Source organism: Mercenaria mercenaria, chromosome 2 (assembly GCF_021730395.1).
Source record: "Mercenaria mercenaria strain notata chromosome 2, MADL_Memer_1, whole genome shotgun sequence".
In the NCBI taxonomy this organism is placed as follows: domain Eukaryota; kingdom Metazoa; phylum Mollusca; class Bivalvia; order Venerida; family Veneridae; genus Mercenaria; species Mercenaria mercenaria.
This window is the reverse complement of record NC_069362.1, coordinates 51,647,585-51,674,670: the sequence shown is the minus strand read 5'-3', so window position 1 is coordinate 51,674,670 and position 27,086 is coordinate 51,647,585. Positions and strand designations below refer to the sequence as shown.

Genomic DNA, 27,086 nt, shown 5'->3' with positions numbered 1-27,086 from the left:
AACATTCACCAAGTGATCAGTACCACCCTAGTTGTGCATGGTGCATGTTACATTCTTTTAGATAAATATTCTGCCATAGTTATGGGACTTTGTTTTTTGTTACTATACTGTATACATACAGTCTATATACATACAGTCCACATAATTATGCAATCTTGTGTGCGTCAAATTGCAATGTACTGTGTCAGTGCATGCGGGGGGTACATTCATCACCTTTAGTGATAGCTCTAGTTTTCTGTTGATAAATTGTGCCTTGAGTTATTATAGGAACTTTCTCAGAATTATCAGAAATTTTGTCTAAACACTTAATTTGGCTTTCATTGATAAGTCACGTAATCAGACAGAAATAAATGACAGATGTCGGGTTTTCTTCCTAATCATAAATAATTTGATGTATGAAAAAATGTCAAGACATTTCTAGCTCTGGTGTAGCCAGGGAGAAGATATTTAATGATTGACCTGCAGCTCCAGAAAGGAGATATATTTGTGTGTTCAGATTTAATGAAATACTTCCTTTGTGTGTAATTGCAATGTATAACAACATTGCCATAGGGGTTGCTCTTATATTACCAGAGAAAAATAAGATTTCTTTCACCGGATTGTTTATGTCCAGTAGAATTATGCTTGAGGAAGCTTGTGTGTTCTCAGTGAAAGTTAAAGAAAAGCTATTTCTAGTTTAAGTATATCATTTTTATGCCCCCGAAGGGAGGCATATAGTTTTTGAACCGTCTGTCTGTCCGTCGGTCTGTCGGTCTGTCAGTCTGTTGGTCCGTCCGCAATTTTCGTGTCCGGTCCATATCTTTGTCATCGATGGATGGATTTTCAAATAACTTGGCATTAATGTGTACCACAGTAAGACGACGTGCAGTGCGCAAGACCCAGGTCCGTAGCTCAAAGGTCAAGGTCACACTTAGACGTTAAAGGATAGTGCATTGATGGGCGTGTCCGGTCCATATCTTTGTCATCGATGGATGGATTTTCAAATAACTTGGCATGAATGTGTACCACAGTAAGACGACGTGCAGTGCGCAAGACCCAGGTCCGTAGCTCAAAGGTCAAGGTCACACTTAGACGTTAAAGGATAGTGCATTGATGGGCGTGTCCGGTCCATATCTTTGTCATCGATGGATGGATTTTCAAATTACTTGGCATGAATGTGTACCACAGTAAGACGACGTGCAGTGCGCAAGACCCAGGTCCGTAGCTCAAAGGTCAAGGTCACACTTAGACGTTAAAGGATAGTGCATTGATGGGCGTGTCCGGTCCATATCTTTGTCATCGATGGATGGATTTTTCAAATAACTTGGCATGAATGTTGTACCACAGTAAGACGATGTGCAGTGCGCAAGACCCAGGTCCGTAGCTCAAAGGTCAAGGTCACACTTAGACGTTAAAGATCATTTTTCATGATAGTGCATTGATGGGCATGTCCGGTCCATATCTTTGTCATTCATGCATGGATTTTAAAATAACTATGCATGAATGTGTGACACAGTAAGACGATGTGTCGCGCGCAAGACCCAGCTCCGTAGGTCAAAGGTCCAAAACTCTTAACATCGGCCATAACTATTCATTCAAAGTGCCATCGGGGGCATGTGTCATCCTACGGAGACAGCTCTTGTTGTTTATTTTTCTAGGGTATTGAATACCTGATAGAGCATGGGTTACTACAGAATACACCAGAAGATGTGGCACAGTTCCTATACCAGGGGGAGGGACTCAACAAAACAGCCATTGGGGACTACCTGGGTGAAAAGTAAGTATTTTACAAGATTAATCTTGGAATAATTTTTGGATGAGAGCAAAGTGTGGACAGTAAGAGCAGGTTTGTTTCATCAAGGGAACAACTATTGGAGACTGTTAGGATGTAGTGTTTAGTGTGCAGATTTTGAATTTTGTCAAGGACTTCTTGAAAACTTGATATTACAGAAGGTATATCTATGTTTATTAGCTAAGTAGAATAATTATGGATTGGTGACCATTAGAGAATAGAATTATTCAAATGAAGTTTTGTACCATACAATCACAGGTTGAATACAGAAATACTAAGACCTTCATTTCCAACGATATAAAGCTGGATGCTAGTTTCTGCTTTGAATGTTAATGAAAATGATATAAGAATGTGATAGATTATCAACCAGACTGTTTATAGCATCAGCTTTGTGTTTTTTATTCCCCTGTAATCCCTCAGTGGAAAAAGGATAATGGCTATGAAATATTTTGAGACGGGCCAAAATTGTGTAGGCAGATAGAGTGACAGTCCAAGTTAGGATTTATTATGTTTCGACTGAATCTGTGTACTGATTACATTTATTTTGCAGGTCTGACTTCAACATTGATGTGCTGAAGGCGTTTGTCAACCTGCACGAGTTCTCGGACATGATTCTTGTACAGGCACTCAGGTTTGTTACATATATATTATAAAATCATTATTGTTCATGTTGGACTCCCTCTTGTGGATTTCAAGGTCTTATATGATTTCAACCTGAAGGTCAGTTATCCTTTTAACACACCTACAATTTATTTTCTTCTTTCAAAATTTGATTTCCATGAATTTAATATTTCAATGAAATAGCCATTTTGGGTATAACTACAAAGTTTTATGCCAACAATCATTAATGGTTTTGCAGTAGGTTTTGCACGATAGTTAAACATATAAGTGATTGTAATTGTTTATGTCTGTGATGGGGAAAATGTTAATTATGTACAATCTTTGAAGTCTGTAAGGGTTAATTATCATTATGATGATAGAAGATTTATAATAGTTAAAAAAATGTAGGTGAAAATTGGAAAGTAAAGATGAGGAAAATTTATGTCAGTCAAATCCTAGAAGCTGTTGAGTATCCGAGACATACTTTACTTTACTCTTACAATATAGTGTTGGTTAAAGATAACTAAATATTTGTGTTTTCTATTTAGTAATAAACATATTTTACAGTCAATGAAAGTAAGCTGGTAGGGTATGAGTTCAACCGAATTAAGGATGGTAATATAGTGATCATCAAAATCACCTCAGCCATATTTGTTAAGAAGCTGCTATTTTTACAGTCTTAGAGTTTACAGTGGGTAGTTCACAATTTTTTTCTTTTTTAGCTCACCTGTCACAAAGTGACAAGGTGAGCTTTTGTGATCACGCAGCGTCCGTCGTCTGTCGTCCGTCCGTGCGTCCGTGCGTAAACTTTTGCTTGTGACCACTCTAGAGGTCACATTTTTCATGGAATCTTTATGAAAATTGGTCAGAATGTTCACCTTGATGATATCTAGGTCAAGTTCGAAACTGGGTCACGTGCGGTCAAAAACTAGGTCAGTAGGTCTAAAAATAGAAAAACCTTGTGACCTCTCTAGAGGCCATATATTTCACAAGATCTTCATGAAAATTGGTCAGAATGTTCACCTTGATGATATCTAGGTCAAGTTCGAAACTGGGTTATGTGCCATCAAAAACTAGGTCAGTAGGTCAAATAATAGAAAAACCTTGTGACCACTCTAAGAGGTCACATTTTTTCAATGGGGTCTTTATGAAAATTGGTCAGAATGTTTACCTTGATGATATCTAGGTCAAGTTCGAAACTGGGTCACGTGCCATCAAAAACTAGGTCAGTAGGTCTAAAAATAGAAAAACCTTGTGACCTCTCTAGAGGCCATATATTTTCATAAGATCTTCATGAAAATTGGTCAGAATGTTTCACCTTGATGATATCTAGGTCAGGTTCGAAACTGGTCACGTGCCTTCAAAAACTAGGTCAGTAGGTCAAATAATAGAAAAAACCTTGTGACCACTTTAGAGGTCGCATTTTTCATGGGGTCTTTATGAAAATTGGTCAGAATGTTCACCTTGATGATATCTAGGTCAAGTTTGAAACTGGGTCACATGCGGTCAAAAGCTAGGTCAGTAGTCTAAAAATAGAAAAACCTTGTGACCTCTCTAGAGGCTATATATTTCACAAGATCTTCATGAAAATTGGTCAGAATGTTCATCTTGATGATATCTAGGTCAAGTTTGAAACTGGGTCACGTGCCTTCAAAAACTAGGTCAGTAGGTCAAATAATGAAAAACCTTGTGACCTCTCTAAAGGCCATATTTTTCATGGGATCTGTATGAAAATTGGTCTGAATGTTCACCTTGATGATATCTAGGTCAAGTTCGAAACTGGGTCATGTGCGGTCAAAAACTAGGTCAGTAGGTCTAAAAATAGAAAAACCTTGTGACCTCTTTAGAGGCCATACTTTTAAATGGATCTTCATAGAAATTGGTCAGAATGTTCATCATGATGATATCTAGGTCATATTTGAAACTGGGTCACGTGCCATCAAAAAGTAGGTCAGTAGGTCAAATAATGAAAAAACCTTGTGACCTCTCTAGAGGCCATATTTTTCATGGGATGTGTATGAAATTTGGTCTGACTGTTCATCTTGATGATTATATAGGTCAAGTTTGAAACTGGGTCAACTGCGGTCAAAAACTAGGTCAGTAGGTCTAAAATTAGAAAAATCTTTTGACCTCTCTAGAGGCCATATTTTTCAATAGATCTTCATGAAAATTGGTCTGAATGTTCACCTTGATGGTATCTAGGTCAGTTTCGAAACAGGGTCACATGCGGTCAAAAACTAGGCCAGTAGGTATAAAAATAGAAAAACCTTGTGACCTCTCTAGAGGCCATATTTTTCATGAGATCTTCATAAAAATTAGTGAGAATGTTCACCTTGATGATATCTAGGTCAAGTTCAAAACAGGGTCACGTACCTTTGAAAACTAGGTCAATAGGTCAAATAATAGAAAAACCTTGTGACCTCTCTAGAGGCCATATTTTTCAATGGATCTTCATTAAAATTGGTCAGAATTTTTATCTTGATGATATCTAGATCAAATTCAAAACTGGGTCACATGAGCTCAAAAACTAGGTCACTATGTCAAATAATAGAAAAAACGACGTCATACTCAAAACTGGGTCATGTGGGAACAGGTGAGCGATTCAGGACCATCATGGTCCTCTTGTTTAAGTTGACTAATAATTGTTTTAACAATATTATAGACAGTTCCTATGGAGTTTCCGTCTACCAGGAGAGGCACAGAAAATAGACAGGATGATGGAATGTTTTGCTGAGAGATACTGTGTCCTGAATCCAGGGGTTTTCACAAGCTCAGGTAAAAACCCTTACCCTGCTAAATTTCTATAATGAACTTGTCCATCTTTCAATTTGGACAGTACCGTTAACTGCTAAAAGGGGTGCTTACCAAAAAGATACTGACTGAATGGCGAACAGTGCAGATCTTGATCAGACTGAACTGATGTATAGGCTGATCATGATCTGCACTGGTCGCAAAGGCAGAACAGTCGTGTCCAGCATGATAAGGGTTAAGATAGCAGGCTCTTGTGAGAGATGTTTTACAGTCCAGTGAAAGAATATTGCTGTATGATATTTTGGACATGATATATGAATGACTTGTTAAGGAGACTTTGTAATTTTATTTCTTTGAATTTTATTTCCCACTCATTTACAGTGTTTCAGCTTTAGTCCTTTGGTCAGTAACATGCTGTATGGAAAGATGGCATGTTGAACCTTTCCCTTTTGCTTGACTGCAAAGTCCTTTGTTTTGTAGGTATAAAATTCTGGGGGTTGTGGGGGGGGGGGGGTTGCACTTAACAGCTGTTTTATAGGGATATGAATTTATAGATTCCCGCTGACAAATGTAGATCCTTTTCTCAAAGAGTAAAGGAGATCAATTTGAATCAGATATTTTCCTCCACTGGTATATCAGTCAGTTTAATTGTACATATTTTTAGACACATGCTACGTGTTGTCGTTTGCCATAATTATGCTGAACACGAGTTTACACAACCCGAGTGTGAAAGACAAGCCAACTGTGGAGAGATTTATAACGATGAATCGGGGGATCAACGATGGGGGTGATCTACCACCAGAACTCCTTACGGTAAGCTACCAGCTGGTCAGTGTATGGTAAGATAAGCTGTGTATTGCTGTATGTCAGTTAAGTTAATGTAGACAGCTATACTGCAAAATGCATCATTTTTCTTTCCCTCAAGTGAAAACAAAAGTAGTGACAGGTATCAGACAGCATTTTCCCAACCAGTTACTGACAAAGATCGTAGATTTTTAGCTCGACTATTCGAAGAATAGGGGAGCTATCCTACTCGCCTCAGCGTCGGTGTGAGCGTTAGCGTGAGCGTCACACAGATGTTAAAGTTTGCGTACCACCCCAAATATTTTCAAAGTCCATTGAGATATTGCTTTCATATTTTGCATACTTGTTATGATCCCAGTCTATGAAAAGGAGGAGGCAACTCTATTAAGCATTTTGACTGAATTATGGCCCCTTTTCGACTTAGAATAATGTTAAAGTTTGTGTACCACCCCAAATATTTTCAAAGTCCATTGAGATATTGCCTTCATATTTTGCATACTTGTTAACCATCATGACCCCAGTCTGTAAAAAGGAGGAGGCAACTCTATCAAGCATTTTGACTGAATTATGGCCACTTTTCGACTTAGAATATGCTTATTGTAATGTTAAAGTTTTACACATAGCTTATATTATACTATCAAGCACTGAGAATAGTTGAGTGCTGTCCACTGACAGCTCTTGTTTGTCAGCTTCTAGCTCACCAGAGCACAAAGTGCTCATGGTGAGCTATTGTGATCACGCTGTTGTCCGTCCGCCATGCATGCGTCTGTCCAGTTATCTGTTGGTTTTCAGCAATTGCTTTAAACGACATCTCCTCCAAATTGATTTTGATGAAACTTGGCCTGGATGTTCCTTTGGCGATCCTCTACCGAAGTTTTTTAAACAGTTCCACTTGGTTGCACATAGGGGCTGCCAGAGCTAAAAGTAAAAAAATCTTCAAAACACATCTCTTAAACCGCTGGTCTAATTTTAAAATAATTTCACACAAATGGTCCTTCTAGCAAGACTGCTCAAATTATTCTGATTTGTCAAATAACATGGCCGCCAGGGGGGCGTGGATACTTTTGCCTATGTGTATATTTGGAAACTTTAAAAATCTTCTTGTGTGAAACTGCTGGCCCGATTTTAAAATAAATTTACACAAATGGTCCTTGTGTAACCCTCTACCTAGATTGTTCAAGTTATTCTGATTTATTTAAAAACATGGCTGCCAGAGGGTGTGTACACTTTCCCAATATGTATGTAGCAGAAACTTTAAAAATCTTTTTATGTTAAAATGCTTCCCATTTTTAGCTCACCTGTCACAAAGTGACAAGGTGAGCTTTTGTGATCGCGCGGTGTCCGTCGTCCGTCGTCAGTGCGTCCGTAAACTTTTGCTTGTGACCGCTCTAGAGGTCACATTTTTCATGGGATCTTTATGAAAGTTGGTCAGAATGTTCATCTTGATGATATCTAGGTCATGTTCGAAACTGGGTCACGTACCATCAAAAACTAGGTCAGTAGGTCTAAAAATAGAAAAACCTTGTGACCTCTCTAGAGGCCATATATTTCACAAGATCTTCATGAAAACTGGTCAGAATGTTCACCTTGATGATATCTAGGTCAAGTTCGAAACTGGGTCACGTGCCTTCAAAAACTAGGTCAGTAGGTCTAAAAATAGAAAAACCTTGTGACCTCTCTAGAGGCCATATATTTCACAAGATCTTCATGAAAATTGGTCAGAACGTTCACCTTGATGATATCTAGGTCAAGTTCGAAACTGGGTCACGTGCCATCAAAAACTAGGTCAGTAGGTCAAATAGTAGAAAAACCTTGTGACCGCTCTAAAGGCCATATTTTTCATGGGATCTGTATGAAAGTTGGTCTGAATGTTCATCTTGATGATATCTAGTTCAAATTCGAAAGTGGGTCACGTGCCTTCAAAAACTAGGTCAGTAGGTCAAATAATAGAAAAACCTTGTGACTCTCTAAAGGCCATATTTTTCATGGGATCTGTATGAAAATTGGTCTGAATGTTCTCTGATGATATCTAGGTCGCATTCGAAACTGGGTCAACTGCGGTCAAAAACTAGTCAGTAGGTCTAAAAAATAGAAAAACCTTGTGACCTCTCTAGAGGCCATACTTGTGAATGGATCTTCATGAAAATTGGTCAGAATGTTCACCTTGATGATATCTAGGTCAAGTTTGAAACTGGGTCACGTGCCTTAAAAAACTAGGTCAGTAGGTCAAATAATATAAAAAAACCTTGTGACCTCTCTAGAGGCCATACATTTCATGGGATCTGTATGAAAGTTGGTCTGAATGTTCATCTTGATGATATCTAGGTCAAGTTCGAAACTGGGTCAACTGCGATAAAAAACTAGGTCAGTAGGTCTAAAATTATTAAAATCTTTTGACCTCTCTAGAGGCCATATTTTTCAATGGATCTTCATGAAAATTGATCTGAATGTTCACCTTGATGATATCTAGGTCAGTTTCGAAACCGGGTCACGTGTGGTCAAAAACTAGGCCAGTAGGTATAAAAATAGAAAAACCTTGTGACCTCTCTAGAGGCCATATTTTTCACGAGATCTTCATGAAAATTAGTGAGAATGTTCACCTTGATGATATCTAGGTAAAGTTCAAACCAGGTCAATAGGTCAAATAATAGAAAAACCTTGTTACCTCTCTAGAGACCATATTTTTCAATGGATCTTCATGAAAATTGGTCAGAATTTTTATCTTGATAATACCTAGGTCAAGTTCAAAACTAGGTCACTATGTCAAATAATAGAAAAAACGACGTCATACTCAAAACTGGGTCATGTGGGAAGAGGTGAGCGATTCAGGACCATCATGGTCCTCTTGTTAAAATAATTTCATACAAATGGTCCTTGTGTAACATTCTACCAAGATTGTTCAAATTATTTTGATTTGTCATAAAACATGGATGCCAGGGGGAGTTACTTTTTCCCTATATGTATATAGTGGAAACTTTAAAAATGTTGGGGGCCTCTGTGGCCAAGTGGTTAATGTCGCTGACTTCAAATCACTTGCCCCTCATCAATGTGTGTTCGAGCCTCACTCGGGGCGTTGAATTCTTCATGTGAGGAAGCCATCCAGCTGGCTTACAGAAGGCCAGTGGTTCTACTCAGGAGCTCACTCATGATGAAATAATGCACGGAGAGGCACCAGGGGTCTTCCTCCACTATCAAAGCTGGAAAGTCGCCATATGACCTATAATTGTGTGGGTGCGACGTTGAACCCAACAAAATAAATAGATAAATTTAAAAATGTTCTTTTCAGAAACAGCAGGCCCTATTTTAAAACAGTTTTACACAAAATATGTCTTGGATATTCGGCATGTGCTCTAGGGTTTGACTTGTCTACCTTAATTGTTCAAATTATTGCCCTAGGTTAAAAAATGGCCATGCCCATGTGTGTGACATGTATATAATATAGGCTAATATAAAAGAAACTTTGAATATCATCTTCTCTGAATCCATAATAGCTAAAGCCTTGATATTTATATAAACCTAACTCTATACTTGTACCATTATGTTATACAACACAGATGAGTGCTTTAGGGTCAATGACCCTCTTGTTTGTAAAATTGAGAATTTGTCAGTTATTCTGAATAGAAAGTAAAAAACAAATGGGTATAAGGCATCATTTATACATTGCTCCTTATAAAAATGATAAACTGAAGAGAATCTTGTGTACTTTTATAAAACCTTATTATGTTTCCTCATGTAGGTATATACCCATGTAATTGACCTTTACTCTCATGTTAAAGTGAAAGGAAGATTCAGGAGAAAAACAGGAAAGACAGTTAAATTTAGAATAATCATATATCTCAAAGACCCTGTCTGCAAAAACAAAAACAAACATGCTATTTAAAGATAAAACCTTGAATAAAGTTTGTGATATTGTTTTGAACAGAGCCTGTATGAGAGTATAAAGAAAGAGCCGTTCAAGATCCCCGAGGACGATGGTAATGATCTGATGCACACGTTCTTCAATCCAGACAAGGAGGGATGGCTGTGGAAACAAGGTGTGATCTTTGATCCTAGAAATGTTACAAAAAAAAATCTTTTTTTGCAAATTTTTCGCCATTTCCTTTTAAAAAATTTTTTATTATTTTGTTAACAGATGTAAACAAAATATGCAGTTTTTGAAAAAAAAAGTCTGGAAAATAATGTTAAACTTCTAACTCTGAATAAAAACTGTTTAGGAATAGCTGTCCTCAGTTTTGCTTCTTAAACAAGCTTTCTGTTTTGTATATCTGAATGTGGATTGTCTAATAGTATTTTAAAATTAATGCAATAAGTTTTGTCTCTAGCCAAGATGAGATGATCTTTTACTTTGCTAGGGGTAGAGTTCCACTCTTCCTCCACCTCAAATCCCACACCCTGTGTTAGCTGTATGTATGACGGAGCTTGAACCCTTGCTTATGTTTTCTTATTTATTTCCTGAACCATTTTGCCTGAAGTAGGAATGAAAGTGATTTAGTGCAAGTTTGAAAAGTGCCTTAGTGCGGAAACAATCTTACAAAATGATGGCTAAATTAGAATTTATTTGCACAAACACAATTTTTCTGAAAAACACCAAAGCATGAAGATTATTTGCTGCTATTTAAGGACAAGGAATGATTGGCACATAACTCTTGCATGAAGGAGAAAATTAACTTGGAAAAGGTCACTTCCTGATTTATAGTAAAGTCATAAGCATGATTAAGTTTCTAGTCTGGCATGATATTTTATGTTATGCTTTAGTGTTGTCGGTTTAGGCTAAGCAAAAAGATACATGGGTTTGGTGAATACAATAGACGGAATTTGTACTCTATGTAATAGTACAATTCTGCTAATAGTATTTCTTTATTCTGAAAGAACAGTTTTATAGGGCATTTTGTAGGACATTTTTTATGTTATCTTAATTCTTCGTTTTTCTGTTTAGAATTCTTTTCATAGTTTTATGATAGAAATTTCCAGATGTGACCTTAATTGATTAATGCCTGTTTTATTGTAATACTAAACTTCCTGTTGATAGGATTGGAGACAAAAAAAGACATCTTGATGAGATTTTGACATTAACAAAGACTGATTAATATTGATATGAACAGTTTTAAGGAAAATTACCAACATTTTTTTTGACTTTTGTTTGTTCTATCTTCTGTATTAGTCCTTGTCAGTTGCTTTTGTTCTCTGTCTTTTTTCTTCAAATCCTGATTTATTTCTTGGATACTTTTGTCTGTATTTTTGTAATTTTTCTGATTGTTTTTCCCATGTCTAATCTTTTGTATATCAATTCAAATAACTATTTATTCTAAAACAAGGACATGATACCTTTTTTCTTTTTGGCTCTTAAGTAGCCATTTTCTTATAACATTTTTGGTAACATAATTACACATTCTTTGGATAACTTACTTATAATATGATTCAAATGCCCTGTTCATTTATGTTTACATGATCAGCTCACCTGAATAATTTATTTGAAGTACTTTTTTGTTTTATGGCTGACATTTGTTCATCCTTTTTGGTCAATCTTTCAAATATTCTGTTGTTGTCAAATTCCTTTAGATTCAACCATTTCATTAGCTTACTGTTGGGTAAATATATAGATTTACCAAAAAAAAATAAAGATAGACAGATGCAATGTAAAAGAAGTTATGTCAACTTTAAGTGATTTAACAGTATAGTAGGTACAGAACAAAAGAAGTTATGTCAACTTTAAGTAATTTAACAGTATAGTAGGTGCAGAACAAAAGAAGTTATGTCAACTTTAAGTGATTTAACAGTATAGTAGGTGCAGAACAAAAGAAGTTATTTAACAGTATAGTAGGTGCAGAACAAAAGAAGTTATGTCAACTTTAAGTAATTCAGAGTCTAAATTTCTGCAGTTTAAGTGCAATTTAAAAGAAGTTATGTTAATGTTAAGAGGTTTAAAAGTCTAAATTTCAAAATAAAAATGCAGAAAAAATCTTAGCCCTGGTTCATGTATCACTTACATGTACTTACTCTGAGGACAGTTCCGTAACATAAAATGAGTTGCATCAGATGGGGTAACTTTCATGTAGAAATAATTCTTAAATAAAAATCCCTAACAAGTATGTTTGCTTTGGATTGAAGCAAACCATATGATATTATCTGACAAAGTAATTGCTGTCAGAAGATAAAAGAAATTTCATTTACCCTAGCAGCAGTGTATATTAAATAGTGTTTCAGATGAGCTGACATGGTCCCTTTAATTATCTTGCTTTATTCAACACAATGGTTTTCCGAATTATTTTTTGCACTTTAAAGTTACCTCACTTTACTGCTATGAAAACACTAGCAATTTAAAACATTATTTATATCAACAGGGGTTACTAAGTTTGGTAGGTGAATTTTTTATGGCAGTTAAGATTTCCTTGCTTGGTTGGCTGATTTCGCTTAGTTTTAATTTTTTTCATCTGCACCATCATTTATCAATCATTCCATTTTAAAATTCTGAAGTTCTTCCATACTATTCAAAACTGTTTTGAGTTGATTTAGTTTCATCAGCGTAAGTCTTTAAAGGGGTTTACCTCCAGATTTATATGAGGATATCATAATTTTTGTTGTGTATTTCGAATCATAAATTGGTATATGTCAAGTGGATATTTTATGAGCAGGATATAAAAACAGCCTGCTAGCCTGTCCGTTTAGCTCAGTAGACTTCAGATCTAGAGATCACAGGGTCTTGAGTTCGATCCCTGCAAGAGGCATACCTTTTCCTTGATGATTTGATAAAAGATGTTTATTCTTGAATCATTCATCCTCCACCTATGATTTTTGTGGAGAAGTTGGCTGTTACTTGCAGAGAACAGGTTAGTACTGTTACTGAGTCCAGGAAAATTGGTTTAATGAACTGCCCACAACTTCATAACTGAAATACAGTTGAAAAATGGCTCTAAACCCATGACAGACAAACACAATACAGCCTGCTAAATAACATCTCATTTATGCCTGTCTAATGCTTTTAAGGTTGAATCTAGATACTCAATAGGCTTCACATGTTTTGTACATAAATACTGCAAATAACTCACAGAATAACCTTGTTTTTACTTTTTATACGCATTAACAAATGAAAGTATTTTCCATTTGTTAAAATATATATAAATTTAGAGGTGTGCCTCTTTAAATTCATATGTTGTGTGTAAATCAGAAAGTATTATTTGTGACAAGATAAGACACGCGGTATTTTTAGAGTGTGAAAATACCTGTGGTTGATTTTTTGTCATGGGGATTACTTTTATGCAGTTCATAGCTATAACTAAAATATTAATTAATTTTTGAAATGTATTTCTTCTCAGATATTTACAGAAATAACTTGTGTAATAGTTTACATCATGGATTTTATTAATACATCACATAAAAACATCATTCATCAAAGTTCATACATGTATACTGCTGTCCATTTATAATTAAATGAATTTTGTCATGTGGCACATTCACAACTTAGTATTACAGTTTTTAGAAATCTTTGCGCTATGTAAAGGCAGGTTGAAGCACACTTTTAGAAGCCAGTTACATTAAAGACATATCAGACAGTTTTCTATATGTATATAGGCAGAATTTCTTTAAACTTTGTGTATTGACTAAGAATCCAAGTTTAAAATGGAAATATGTATTAAAAATCATAGGTACCTGGGCTGTGTCTGCAGTAATGCCCGGAGGTGCACCTGCAATCTTCCTCCACCATATAAAGCTGGATAGATACTATATGACCTATAATAGTGTCAGTCCGATGTTAAACCTTACCAAAAAAAAGCATTTTAAGTTTTATCTGAAAAACATTAAGATTGTCTAGGAAGCTAGTTTGTGGTGTTGTTAGGTTGCAGTGGCCAGTCTGTCATTTCTTGAAGGTGAGGTTTGAATCTTAGCCTATATCACAATGTCTCATGATAAGGTTGTGCTTGACTTGTTGGCATGCAGGTACTGCCAAACATATTTGAAGATTTTTTAATCTCGGAAGATTTAGTAATGTCCTGCTAATGTTTTAAATCTGGTATATAATATAAAGTTTTGTCCATGTGTATTCCTCAACTGCCAGTAACATACAGGGCTGCACATTGGCAAATTAATGTGAAAGAAATATAATGTGGACAGCATTATATGAAGCTCGAAATTATATTTTGAAGAATATTTTATAATTTTCATTCCATTTTGCATGAAGCTATGTGACACATCAGAGAGAAAATGATCATATATAATAATTACTGTGTATACCTTATTTGCAGTTTTTTCAAAACAGTTTTACACAGAGTAAATCTAATGTAGTCCACAGGTGTTCGTGACTGAAATAAATAAACATAATGCTACGATTTTAACGGCTTGCTTACGTAAATATACTTTAGCACAGTGAAAAACAGAAGCAACTTTTTTCAGTTACTAAGCTATTTTTGTTTGAGAAAAAAACTTACTATTTTGTACAGCTGACCCATTTTCTGTCTGTGTGTCATAAATGAATGTCAGAAATGGATGCCAGAAATGAATGTTACAAATGAACGTCATTTTGACATCATTTGGAAATATTCTGATTATTTTGAGCTTGCATTATCATACTATGCATATCCAAAAAGCTGCTTTTTAGAGAAATTATATTTCATTTATATTTTATTTATATATCATTATATATATCATTATATATTTAATGTCATGCTTAATAAAATTGTTTTTCATTTCTAACAAGCACATGCTTTATATTTGATAAATGTATGATAAATATAATTACGTATTGCAACTTTTACAAATTGTATGTAATTTTAAACCATACATATGCTAAATATATTTAAATATATACCTTTTTCAAATAATGCATCTGCATGAACCAAACAATGCATGATTATTTACTCTTTTCATACCAAATAGGCTAGCCAAGCATGGATGTCCTAATTTTGTTTTTGTTTTTTTTTTTCTGTTTTTTTTTTTTCCCTTTGTGTTGGAAAACTGTGTTGTGTGAGGTACAGGTTACTTTGGACATTAACTTTGCACTGTAATCCAAAGTATTCAAGCAGGATTACTATATCATTATACGTTTCCATATAGATACTAATTGTTTTATATACTTGTATTTCATGTTTAAAAGTGTGGGGTAGAAAGGGTAGTTTTATAAAACTATATATACATGTATTAAAGATTTTTCCTGCAAAAATTTACAATGTGGGAATCCCAAGTAACTTTGCTTAGACCACAAAAATTGTGAAAAGTAGATGTTGGTATGTTTCAAACTGTAGGTTAAAAATCGTTAATTGACTTCCTCATTAAATAAAGTTTTGCAATAACGGAGAACAGCAAAGTTAAAGCAATGACTTATAGTTTAACAAGTCTATACATCAAGTCAGCAACCAGAGATTTTCAAATGTTTGACTCAGTTATTGCTTGATTATGCCAAGTTGCGCAGTACCTATAAGGTGAAATCATTAATAAAATCTTTTTACTTTTTGGCAAACATGTGCTCTGTTACAGCAAAACTTGATTTCATTAGGTCAATTAATGATCTTTAAAATTTTATACTTACAGTTCTGAACTTTGGGGATGTTTTGATACACAGAAAAGAGTGCAAAACAAAGCAGCAAATCTCAAAAAACGAAAATGCGAAAGATGCAATATTAAGCACATACATGCCATATCTCCCGCTGGGAGACTTTTTCTCCCGTATTTTCAGTATATCTCCCGGTCTCCCGCCGGGACATGAAAACCTCCCGTAAAAAAATTAATTCAGAAAAAAAGTCATCTGTCGAAAAATCGTATCTCGGACCCAATGTAGACCTTTAGAAAATACTTGAAACTCAATATCAAGTAGCCCGGAAATACTCTTCAGACATAATTTTGATAGTTGACTGTAATCCCTATAGCTTATCGAGAGATACACGCCTGAGGCATTAATTATCTTACCACTTACTGTCACCATCTGCAAACAATTAACCATTTAATCTTACCCGTAGGCAATTGTAAACATGTGCATGCGAGATTTTAGACTGATCCAATAACATCAAAGTCGCTGATCTGTAGTTTTCAAAACAATATGAAAACCATTCTTAAAATTATGTCATTTTACCGCCACCTGCCAAAGTGTACTTTCGTTTTCGCTGACCTCAATATTTATCAAGTGATCAGAGGATGAGACAGTTTAGTGCTTACATCGATTTTATGCTTCTCAATTTAAATACTTGCACAACATGCAATAAATCAACCACGATTTAACAAAAATCGGCGAATTAATGTCAGAAACTACACAGAATTTCGGACAAACATGAATTCGGATAAGTGAATTTTATGAAATAAATTGCAATTCATACTTCCCTAAGAATTGACTGGCATTCCTTTGTGATATTGTCATGTTGCAATAATTAACGGGAGAAGAATTCCCAGTTTAAATACATGTAGTTTTAATCTAAATATGGACAATCCAGCAAGAGAATGACTTTCATTTTTGTTTTAACAACTTCATTTCTGAAAAGAAATGATTGCCCTTAAAAGACTGTTTTGACATGATCTCTCTGCAATCTTTTGAGTATTGTATGCTAAAACATGTCAAAAAGACCACTCTCTCCAGATGCAAAAGCATCAACACATAAAAATAAAGCAAAAATAAAGTATCTGGTTCAATCTTTCATAGAATTCTGAATTTCCTTGGATTAAGTAAAGTGCTATAAGTAATAATCATGCATTATGTACACAACTGTTGACTCCACTCAATTCAATATAGGAAACTTGATGAATTTTTTTTAATGAAAACAGCTATTTTAAATGCGTAAAAAATGAGCGAATTAAAGTCTTCCTTATTTTTACCCAAATCTCCCTTAAAAAAGCCCTGTTGAGGCAAATCTCCCTTATTGACCATCTGAAAATATGGCATGTATGATTAAGCATGTTGCCACATCTTATTTAAAAGCTGCATGGTATTCCCACATCAGTATTTTTACTTTGGGTTTTTAACTCGTGACTTATTTTTGGTATGTGACGTATTATAAATGTCATCAAAATAATACAGTAATTTTGGGGGAATGTTGTACTTTTCCTGTTTTAGATTTTAAGTAAGTGTTATCATGATTAAATAGACCTTAAGTGGATTGGAATTCCAGTTTAACAAAAATACTTCCCTTAGAATAATGTTTATTATTTTCAGTCTATTTGACACATACTTACTGTTTGTAAATGTTGTTTTTTTATGCCCCCGAAGGGAGGCATATTAGTTTTCAACTGTCCGTCCGTTAGTTAGTTTGTTCGTTCGTTCGTCACAACGTTAACTAAAGAAGGCACTTTACTCGCGAACCACTGCACCCAGGACCTTCAAACCCCTACTGACTTTGGGGTCACCAGGTCAAAGGTCAGGGTCACAGGGGCCAACGTTAACTTTTTGCATGAAGGCCTTTTACTTGCCAACCACTGCACCCAGGACCTTCAAACTTCACATGCTGATAGTACTTATTAAGTACACCACCCCTACTGACTTTGGGGTCACCAGGTCAAAAGGTCAAGGTCACAGGGGCCAACGTTAACTTTTTGCATGAAGGCACTTTACTCGCAAACCACTGCACCAAGGACCTTCAAACTTCACATGCTGATAGTACTTATTGAGTACACCACCCCTACTGACTTTGGGGTCACCAGGTCAAAGGTCAAGGTCACAGGGGCCAACGTTATCTTTTAACATGAAGGCATTTTACTCGCGAACCACTGCACCCAGGACCTTCAAACTTCACATGCTGATAGTACTTATTGAGTACACCACCCCTACTGACTTTGGGGTCACCAGGTCAAAGGTCAAGGTCACAGGGGCCAACGTTAACTTTTTGCATGAAGGCACTTTACTCGCGAACCACTGCACCCAGGACCTTCGAACTTCACATGCTGATAGTACTTATTGAGTACACCACTCCTACTGACTTTAGGGTCACCAGGTCAATGGTCAAGGTCACAGGGGCCAACGTTAACCTTTTGCATGAAGGCACTTTACATGCGAACCACTTCACCCAGGACCTTCAAACTTCACATGCTGATAGTACTTATTGAGTACACCACCCTTACTGACTTTGGGGTCACCAGGTCAAAGGTCAAGGTGCTGCGGCGGCATTTGTCACCATTAGTGACATCTCCTGTTTTTCACAAAGTTTTTTCCACTTGTGTGTTTGATGTTTGTTACTGAATACAGGGGTTTTAAGCACTGCACATGGTCAATCTCAAATGAAAATTATTGTAACTTTTTTTTGGCTGATCTACTAAGGGGATTTCCACTCTGTAGTTGAGAAAAAATATCACTGAGAGAAATTGGGAGCATAACTTACTTGGTTGTCTGTCAACTTAGCTCAGTAGGGAAAGCACTGACATACTGTTTGAAAAAACAATAACATATTTGTTTACAAATGGAACTTATTTACAAAAATCGAAAATGCCTTGTTATTTATCATGATGGGGACAACTTGTTGAGTGGGAAGAGCCTCAGATGATATAAATGCCTGTTTTACTGCTAACAGATGGTATTGGATTTAAGATATTTTGTAAATGGGTATAGAAATATATACATTTATAATCATAGTCTAGGTGGGCCGGTGGTCTAGTGGTAACACGCTTGACTGTCAATCCAGAGGTCCGGGGTTCGAATCCCGGTCAAGACACTGGAAATTTCTGAGATGCTCTTGAGTGTCACCCACCTAACTAAGAAGCCTGTACTGGTTCTTCCCAGCAAATATTGCTTTGTGTGTATCGGTGCTATACACCGGGCACGTCAAAGAACCAGACTGTCTATTCGCAAAGAGCTAGGCTAAGTTAGCCGGACAGGCCGGTATCTAAAAAGGATTTCTATCTGTTCTGGGGGCTTTATCTCACTCTGTCCCGCTGGTCAGATCGCTCTGTGTTTGTACTAGTAGAGGATGAATTTCGCGCCCTGTGTGGCTGCGTTAGCTATTATGTAAAGCGCTGTTGAACGCGTTTATCATGAAAAGGGCGCTATATAAATCTGGTATATCAATCAGTCATTTTACAAGGTTTGTATATGGTATTTTATTATATGATATAATTCTGCATGTTAGTATTGAAACATTACATTGTTTTTGAATTTCAAATATTTTGCTGTGAAAGACACTTTTCTCAACATGGTCTTTTTATGAAAGCAATATTTGTGCCAAGCAGATATTTTCTTCAGAGTCTGAAAAATGTTAAACAAGAAGTACATTGAAATTATTTTTGCCATTTACTGCATGAGTAATAAAACATAATGTTCTATATCAATGACAAGAAAGCTTTCGGTACCGTATTTGCCATTCCTGTAATTTCATACTAGAAATAATTTTAAATTTCTGGAGTTGCAGCTATATTGACAAAGTTACAAGACAGTTTTACAAATGTAGAATCCAATAGAATTAGTTTATCCCTAACATTTAAGGTTGTATTGTCTTCTTGCTGAGAGCTGTTATTATTGTCACAGGGATGGTGAATTAGAATAACAAATCCAGACAGAAACAATTCTGTCAATAGAAAGAGAATTAACTTAAAAATTACCCATGAAAGATTTTCTGTGTGCATCAAGCAAGAATTATGCACAGTATTAAACAGTTTGTGATGGGCTATATCTCCTATTATATTTTTGACTCTAGAAATTTTTGGCATGGGAGTTCTATTGTCATTTAAGTCATATGTGAGGGTCCAGATAAGTATGCAGTCCTTTATTTTTCACAAAACCCTTCCCCCATACACTCGCTGCCTTTATTCCCATCCTTCCCCTCCCCTCTCCGACACTACCCTCCACCTTTCCTTTCTAATTTATTCACTGGAAAAGTGATCCCAAATTTCAAGGTGTTCAAGCACAAAGTCAGCTAAAGTCCCAGTATCTGGAAAGTAAGAACAGTTCATAAAGTAGCTTCTGTCATAACTTGCCAATTTTAATCTGTAATTTGTTTCTTTCAGGTGGTCGTTACAAAAACTGGAAGAGAAGGTGGTTTATACTTAACGATAACTGTCTGTACTACTTCCAGTTCACAACGGTAAGTCCACAAAGCTTCTCAACTTACTAATTGTTTGTGGAAGTGACATTATACATCCTTTCACGTTTTTCAACCTTTGAGGAATGTTGATGATGTGGGGAACCAGAAATGTTCCGAGTATGACAGTATACATATATATGTACAAGAAAGACTCTGTCCATGATGTAAAGGCTACTGTTACATTTTCAACATAATGAATTCTGTCTACTTTGAGATGTTAAGAAAAGGAGAGGTGGTAAATTGAAGACAGTCTGAACGTGTTGAGAAATTGCCTGAAGTGCCAGAATTTTTTTTCGTGATATCTGATGTCAGCTTAAGTGCAGGAAATAGATTTCCTAGACAGAAAAACATAAAATAATACTTAATGATTTTGAAAGATGATGCAAAGCTGGGAAAGTTCCTTGCCACTAACTGTTTGTAGTTCTCAGCAAAATGAGGTCTAAAAGTTATCATCTCACTAATTGGCCATTTATGTCTAGTTGTTTAAGAAAAAAAAATTAATTCCATTTTTAGCAGACTGCCTTTATATATTTGCTTATTGTGTGTGTTTATTGTATTCAAGGAAGAATAATAAATTTATAGAGTTATTTTCTTTGCAAACATTCATGCATTGACAACACTGATTAATACATGCCTCGTGTGTTTTTACATGGTTTTTCACTATAATACATTGGCGCTTTCTTCGAAAACCTCATATATCTGTTTTTGTACTTTTATTGATGCATTTCGACAGTGATTCTTTGAAAATACTGGAGCTAATAACCAGTTAGAAATGTGCTGAATTTTCATGTATAAATATTCATGATTTCCATTATCTTTTTCATTTTTTATCCTATCTGGAAAAGTGAGCAAAAATTATGTACAAGATTTATCAAGAGCTAAAACTGGTACCTCTTACCACCATAAGTTGATAACTAAATAAATAATAATGTGAAAATGTGTGGGATTCTCAGTTTTCTTATTTTCAGCTTGACTATTCAAAGAATTGGTTGGAGCTATTGCACTCATACATGTGTCAGCATTGGCATCCCAGTTTGGTTAAGTTTGGTAAATCAGCACAGATATTTTGACTGGTTCTCAGCAATACTTCTGTATATTTGAATAGTGTTAAAATATATGTGTAATGAATGATGAAATTGTGTATATTTTATACAGGACAAGGAACCAAAGGGTATAATACCTCTTGAGAATATCCAGGTACGAGTGTCCAACGAGAAATCAAACAAGCCTCATTGTTTTGAGCTGTATGCCACCACTAATGAAATCATTAAGGCGTGTAAGGTGGATAAGGAGGGAAAAGTTGTAGAAGGTAATTCACACTTGCTTAAAAACATTAGTATGACCTACATTTTTCTAACAGTTTGGCATGCAAAGTGTTACACATATCATGTGATGGCATGCAAAGTGTTACACGTATCATGTGATGGCATGTATGCTAGTTCATACCTTAAGCACAAGGTAAAAACCATTGAAGGTATCGACTTCAAACTTGGCAAATAGGTAGGGGGCAATGAGATGATTTTCAGAGCACATCATTTGGTCTGTAGGTGAGAGGTTATGGTCACAAAATGTGCTCAAATGTCAGATCTATCTGTCATATTTCATAAGGTATAGTTGTACCATATATACTCAAAATGATGCCCTTTGCCACTAATAAATTATGGCCTGCAATCTCTTCATAGACACACGTGTCTGTGGTAAAGTTTCATATTTTCCCTATTTCCTGTTTAATAGGGGTGTTTAAATCAACTATTGTCATAGATTAAGTTCGTAGACACTGTCTTTTGAGTATCCCATGGCAGTAAGTTTTGGGAAGTCAGATTAGGTGAGTGAACATCTTAAATTGCGAAAAATACGTCATTTTGGAGTATATTCTATAAAATCACACCTTTCTTAACTTTGAATATCTTCAACTTCGTAATTTATGTATGCATGCTACATATTTAATAAAACTTAAAAGTGTGCAGAATTATTGTCTGACTACATGTCATATATTCTCTTGTTCCATAAAACATTGATTTGGTCTTTGAACAAGGATATTGCTTGTCTGTTTGTGCATGTTTAGTAGAACCAGTGACCTTTGAGAGATAAACAAATGACAAAGATGCCGACTTGTTCTAGATCATTGAAATATTGTTGTAACATAGAACATTGCATCTAGCTATTATATCAAAATATCTTTTGACTATTTGACCGAAATGTGTGTTATTGTTTATTTCAGGGAAGCATAATGTATACAAGATGTCAGCTGCTACTGCAGATGAGAAGGAAGAATGGATCAAATGTATAAAGTAAGATCTCAGTTTGCGAAGACAGGAGTTACCTGGCAATCTTTTTAAAAAAATAACAGAAACCTCTCAAAATCGACAAAAAAAGCCATTTAAAAAATGAGTATGACATATAGAGGGTTTATTTGGATACAGAATCCAGACAGGTTGTAGGTGATCATATGTTAAAATTTAAACTATTCATAGTTCAGTTGCCTCAAATAATACAGCATTCACTGAGAAATTTGTTCTTTTGTAGGTCTTGTATTAGTGAGAACCCATTCTATGACATGCTGAATGCTAGGAGGAAGAAAGCTGCACAGGCTAAATAAGCTTTTAGAGATCCAGATCAGGTGGAAGACATACCAAATCAAGCTTCCCAGCAGCACCAGACCAGATTTTTAGACTGTGTACCAATTGTTTTATAGACTGGGTAACATAGAATAGACTGTTCCAGAAACCAAGAAGACTTATAGTGCTGATTATTTTACACCAGTTTTAAACCAGAATTACAACCATTACAGTATTGAGTGTCAAATATGCATAGTGATTTATTAAAACTTCATTACCATTAAGTAGAATTGTAAACTTGCTTTTTCTTTACTGAAAGAAAGAAATCTTTAAAATTACAGAAAAGCATTTTTGAGAAGCTTTCTTGTAATATATACTTTTTTGATATATTCAGCACACTTGCTTTAATGTGACAGTATAAAAAAAAATCTGAATTCTATATACTATTAGAAGATGTGTAAGTCTGATCCGCTTTTTCTGATGCTTTGTGAAATCTGTAGACAGAATAAGATTTCCTTTTTATTGAGATTTGAAAGTTGTTGTGTAAAATTGTAAGATACTGTATGATTATTTTGTATGCCAGTATAAAATGTTGGGGCATCTGAACCTTTTAACACTGTGATACTTAAGTGTAATCATGATTTTATATATCAGTTGCCTCCCTTATATTTTGATCTGTAATTGTATATACTGCAAATGAAAGATGTCAGGATATTATATGTGATACACCTGACATGATGTTTTACCGGAAAATACATGAAGGAAACACCTTTATATAGCCATAGACTTGTATAAAATTAATTTCCTCTTTAAATGACATTTTTAATGAAATTTTAAAAATTCAATGTTTTTTTTTGTTCTTAAATTGCTTTTATTTTTGAAATCAGGTTTACTGCATCAGAACTATTTCTAAAAGTATTTTAGCTAACTAATAAAGTTCAGATTGAATTAACAATGAAATTTTTATATTTTGAATTTGAAAAATAAAAAAGTTGTAATTGGTTCAGCTCCTGAATAGGCTGCATTTTAATTTTGAGCACATTTGTTGGGGCTACTAGTTTGTTGTTTAATGTTTTTTGTTGGACCTGTAAAGGTAATGAAGTTTTGCCATTTTATGGCAGAAATTGAAAAGAATTACATTTATGTTTAACCTTCTGTTTGTTAGAAAATTGCTAGATACATGTATAATCAAATTGAAATTGGTATGTTGTTTCATGGAATTGATATTAAATAGCGTGCTTTGTTGTGACATGCTAGAAAAGATTTCAATCAATATAAATGGTGTGATTATAAAAAGCTAGTTACTGAGTGCGTACCAGGACAGCAAGATCTCTTGTCTTCTTGCAACTTTTGTTTTAAATTATTTATTGTGTGAGATTTTACTATATTAAAATTAAGTCAGGGAGATAATTATTATTAAACTGACCTTTGTACAAGAAAACAGTAAGTTACTAATTTAGGATATTGAGGACAAATGGCAGCCATTTAGTTGTCTGTTGTTTGTTTTTAAGCTGACTTAGTGTTGCCACTGGTAACCCATATGGGCGACTTTTAGTAACTTTTCTGTGGTAGAATAGTGCAAAATACAGAAGACGCTCCAATTCCAGAATTTTCCCTGGTTCCTTAATGTGCCAGGTATAAAGCAGGCATACACTGGACTCTTATCCCTGTGTTACGCATTTCAGTTAGAGGAGGAGCTCATACTCGCGTTCCCAGGTTTGGTAGTGAGACAGTGTTACCACTGGACCACTGTGTCCACCCAATGTAGTTGTCTTATGGTATTCCCACTACATTTCTTTGGAGGAACTGCGAATAACAGTTTCCATATACATTAATGGATATGAAGTTTTCTTACTTTTTAAGCAACTTACTTATGCATATAGACCATCTGTATTGTTCATTACAGCTTCGATTGTAACTTGGGTGTATGTACAGCTTGTAGAAAAAAAATCCCCCCTTTATGCATCAGTATCTTTAAATTCTAGATTTCTTGTACAAAGGTCATGATTTTCATCCATAGTCATAGAATTGGAAGTAATCCTATATCATTATGTCATATAAGTCACTTTTCATCAGTTACATATAGTCACTTTTCATCAGTCATCATTGATTAGTCTTGGTCATTAGAAGTCACTATTCATCAGTTACATATAAGTCACTATTCATCAGTCATAAGTAGTCACTTTTCATCAGTCATCAACAACCACACTTCATAAATTCATAAACAGTTGTTCACAGAATGATAGATATTATGGTAAAAAAATATATTTCCTATACATAATTGATAGGCTGTCCTAAGGATGGCATAGTTTTGTATATTTTTGTAAATAAATCTTAATGTTATTATAACAACAGTCACCTGTATAGAAATGTGTATTTGCCTTTGTCGCTGATTTCAGTGAAATTTATGTCTTGTATGTTTCATTTAACCTTGCAACTGTTACACTATCCTCAGCTTTTATGATTTGTTGAGTTCTAAAGTGACACCATGTTCCCACTTCTATTTATTTTTCCTGCAGTGCTGAAATGGTTTTTGGCTTGTAATATTATACACTACACTGTCAGAACTAGAAATTTGTTGCCTAAGAAAAAGTATAAATGGGTATTATTCTAAAAGATGAAATATGTAATAATACAAGTGTTTTCTTCTGGGAAAACTCACCAAATGATTCACCATTGATACAGTTGGATACAGATGTAAAACAGGACAGAGCCATAGCCATAGCACAGAGTAAATAATGGTTATTTCATTAAAATTGTGTCTTAAACATTTGAATGGTATTTGATTTTGTTCAGTCAGTTTCTAAGGAGAATGATTCGGGTCTGTCTATCCGGTGTAGGAAGAAAAATGTGGAATTGTCTTTTTGATTGATATGCAAGGTAGTGCTGTAAATTATTCAGTTTTTGTGCAAAACAAACCAACACCGTTTATAATCCACAATTTTTCTGTTTAAGTTTGATTTTCATGTTAATCTAAAAATAACCCTATCGAATTCTTAAAATATATAAGTTTTGTGTATTTGAATATGTGTTGCTAGGTTATGGATTTAAGATTGTTTTAGAAATAAAATTATATAAATTTGCATTAGCACTATTGGGTTCTCTGGTAGCACAGTTTAATTGTTTGAATTTTCAATAGTATCAGTTGTAAAATCAAAAAGAATTTATGTCTTCCATTGGTCAGTCTAGGTAACTTCTGTTTATACTAACATAATTTAGGTCGATTGTGAAACAAGTTCTACAACTTAATGTTGAGCGCTAAGCAAGGGAGCTACTGGTATCATTTTTTACGTCTTTGGTATGACGTAGCAGAGGATCAATCCCATGACCTCCCACACTTGATGCGGACACTCTACCACTAGGCTGTCTAGGCGGTTTCTTGACAAGGTTCTTTTGATACAAACATAAACATACTTTTAAGCATCTGCTGTCTCCTGTCAAACAATCTGGTCTTGTATTGCTTCTATATAGATATTGCTTAGTAGCTTTAGTTGTAAATGATATTTGCTTATTTTCATGCCCATGTGTTGTAACTAGCTCAATGTGTATCGTGATCAGGTATGTGAATACTACAACTTAAATACAGAAAACCGCTGCAGTGTTTCTTCAGCTAATGATTTATTACATATACTGTGTTCTGTAAGAAATTAGGAGATTTGCAAATACCGGTAGGCTAAGAGTTTTGATTATTTTGTAAGATCAAGAGGTTTAAGTCCCATTGGGGGAGTAAGTGTCTTTTAATAATGACTTAAAACTTCAGGGTAAGATTAACTAAAAGTAGTTTGGTACGATCATTATTTTGAAACACATCTGTAAGGGAACATTGGAAATATGGGCTAAAGGGAAAGGTTTTGGCTAGATTTTTAAAATATGACGTTGATACATTAGTTATGTATACAACAGTGGCATTACATTTTGCAACATGCTTGTACAGTTAGGTAGGGTAAAATAAGCCTTGATTTTTACATATAGACTTCTTTTCTAACACTAGTTGATACATTAATTTTAAACTTGATCAGATATACAAAGTACATGCAGTTTATTTTGAAAAAAAGTTTGTTAATGAATAATGTGTAGAAATGTATTGAAATCTACAGGTTTAATTTGTCATAGCCTAAGTCAGTGTAAAAATATGTATCAGCTTAAATTATAACCAGAATGAATCTAGGTTGCTGGCAACCTTAGTATCATTAATTTGCATATTTTCTGGATGGACAATCTTGTTAAATGATTGATCCATAGGGATACTTTAATATTTATATATAATTAGATAGATTTTAAAGCCTTTTTTCCTGTATTATGATGAAAATTACAAATTAAGAAAGGACAAATTCTTTTAGTAGGCACAGGGCTCTCGCGACTGGGCGACTTGAGCGAAATAGGCGCTCAGAAATTCAAACTTCGCTCAAATCTAACCTCAAAGCGAAATGCAAATCGCCCGATTTTCTTTGATTTCCGCACTCGCATTTTCTGATTTCCGCACTTCGCTAATTACTGCTACCCAGACTGTGACAAATTTGCACCGTGTCTTATGAGTGTCGAATACACAAACACACGCCCCAGCATAATTTAAGCTCCACCTACCTCAGGTACTTGCGAGATTATGCCGAGAAGTGT

General features: G+C 35.0%; 1 protein-coding gene across 2 annotated transcripts in view; it reads left to right on the top strand.

Moving 5' to 3' along the window:
- The window catches only part of LOC123563952 (cytohesin-1-like), a 42,857-nt gene extending 16,096 nt beyond the window's left edge, over window positions 1-26,761 (top strand). The window contains exons 4-13 of one of the 2 annotated variants that reach the window (XM_045357143.2): window positions 1,638-1,756; window positions 2,322-2,402; window positions 5,034-5,146; window positions 5,787-5,935; window positions 9,849-9,960; window positions 12,268-12,282; window positions 19,835-19,911; window positions 21,067-21,220; window positions 22,133-22,202; window positions 22,438-26,761. In XM_045357143.2, coding sequence (XP_045213078.1) covers window positions 1,638-1,756; window positions 2,322-2,402; window positions 5,034-5,146; window positions 5,787-5,935; window positions 9,849-9,960; window positions 12,268-12,282; window positions 19,835-19,911; window positions 21,067-21,220; window positions 22,133-22,202; window positions 22,438-22,510 — 963 coding nt within the window. In that variant the 3' untranslated portion in view covers window positions 22,511-26,761. The remainder of the gene's footprint in view (window positions 1-1,637; window positions 1,757-2,321; window positions 2,403-5,033; window positions 5,147-5,786; window positions 5,936-9,848; window positions 9,961-12,267; window positions 12,283-19,834; window positions 19,912-21,066; window positions 21,221-22,132; window positions 22,203-22,437) is intronic. The other variant, XM_053536595.1, reaches the window with a different exon arrangement.
- The last annotated feature ends 325 nt before the right edge of the window (window positions 26,762-27,086 follow it).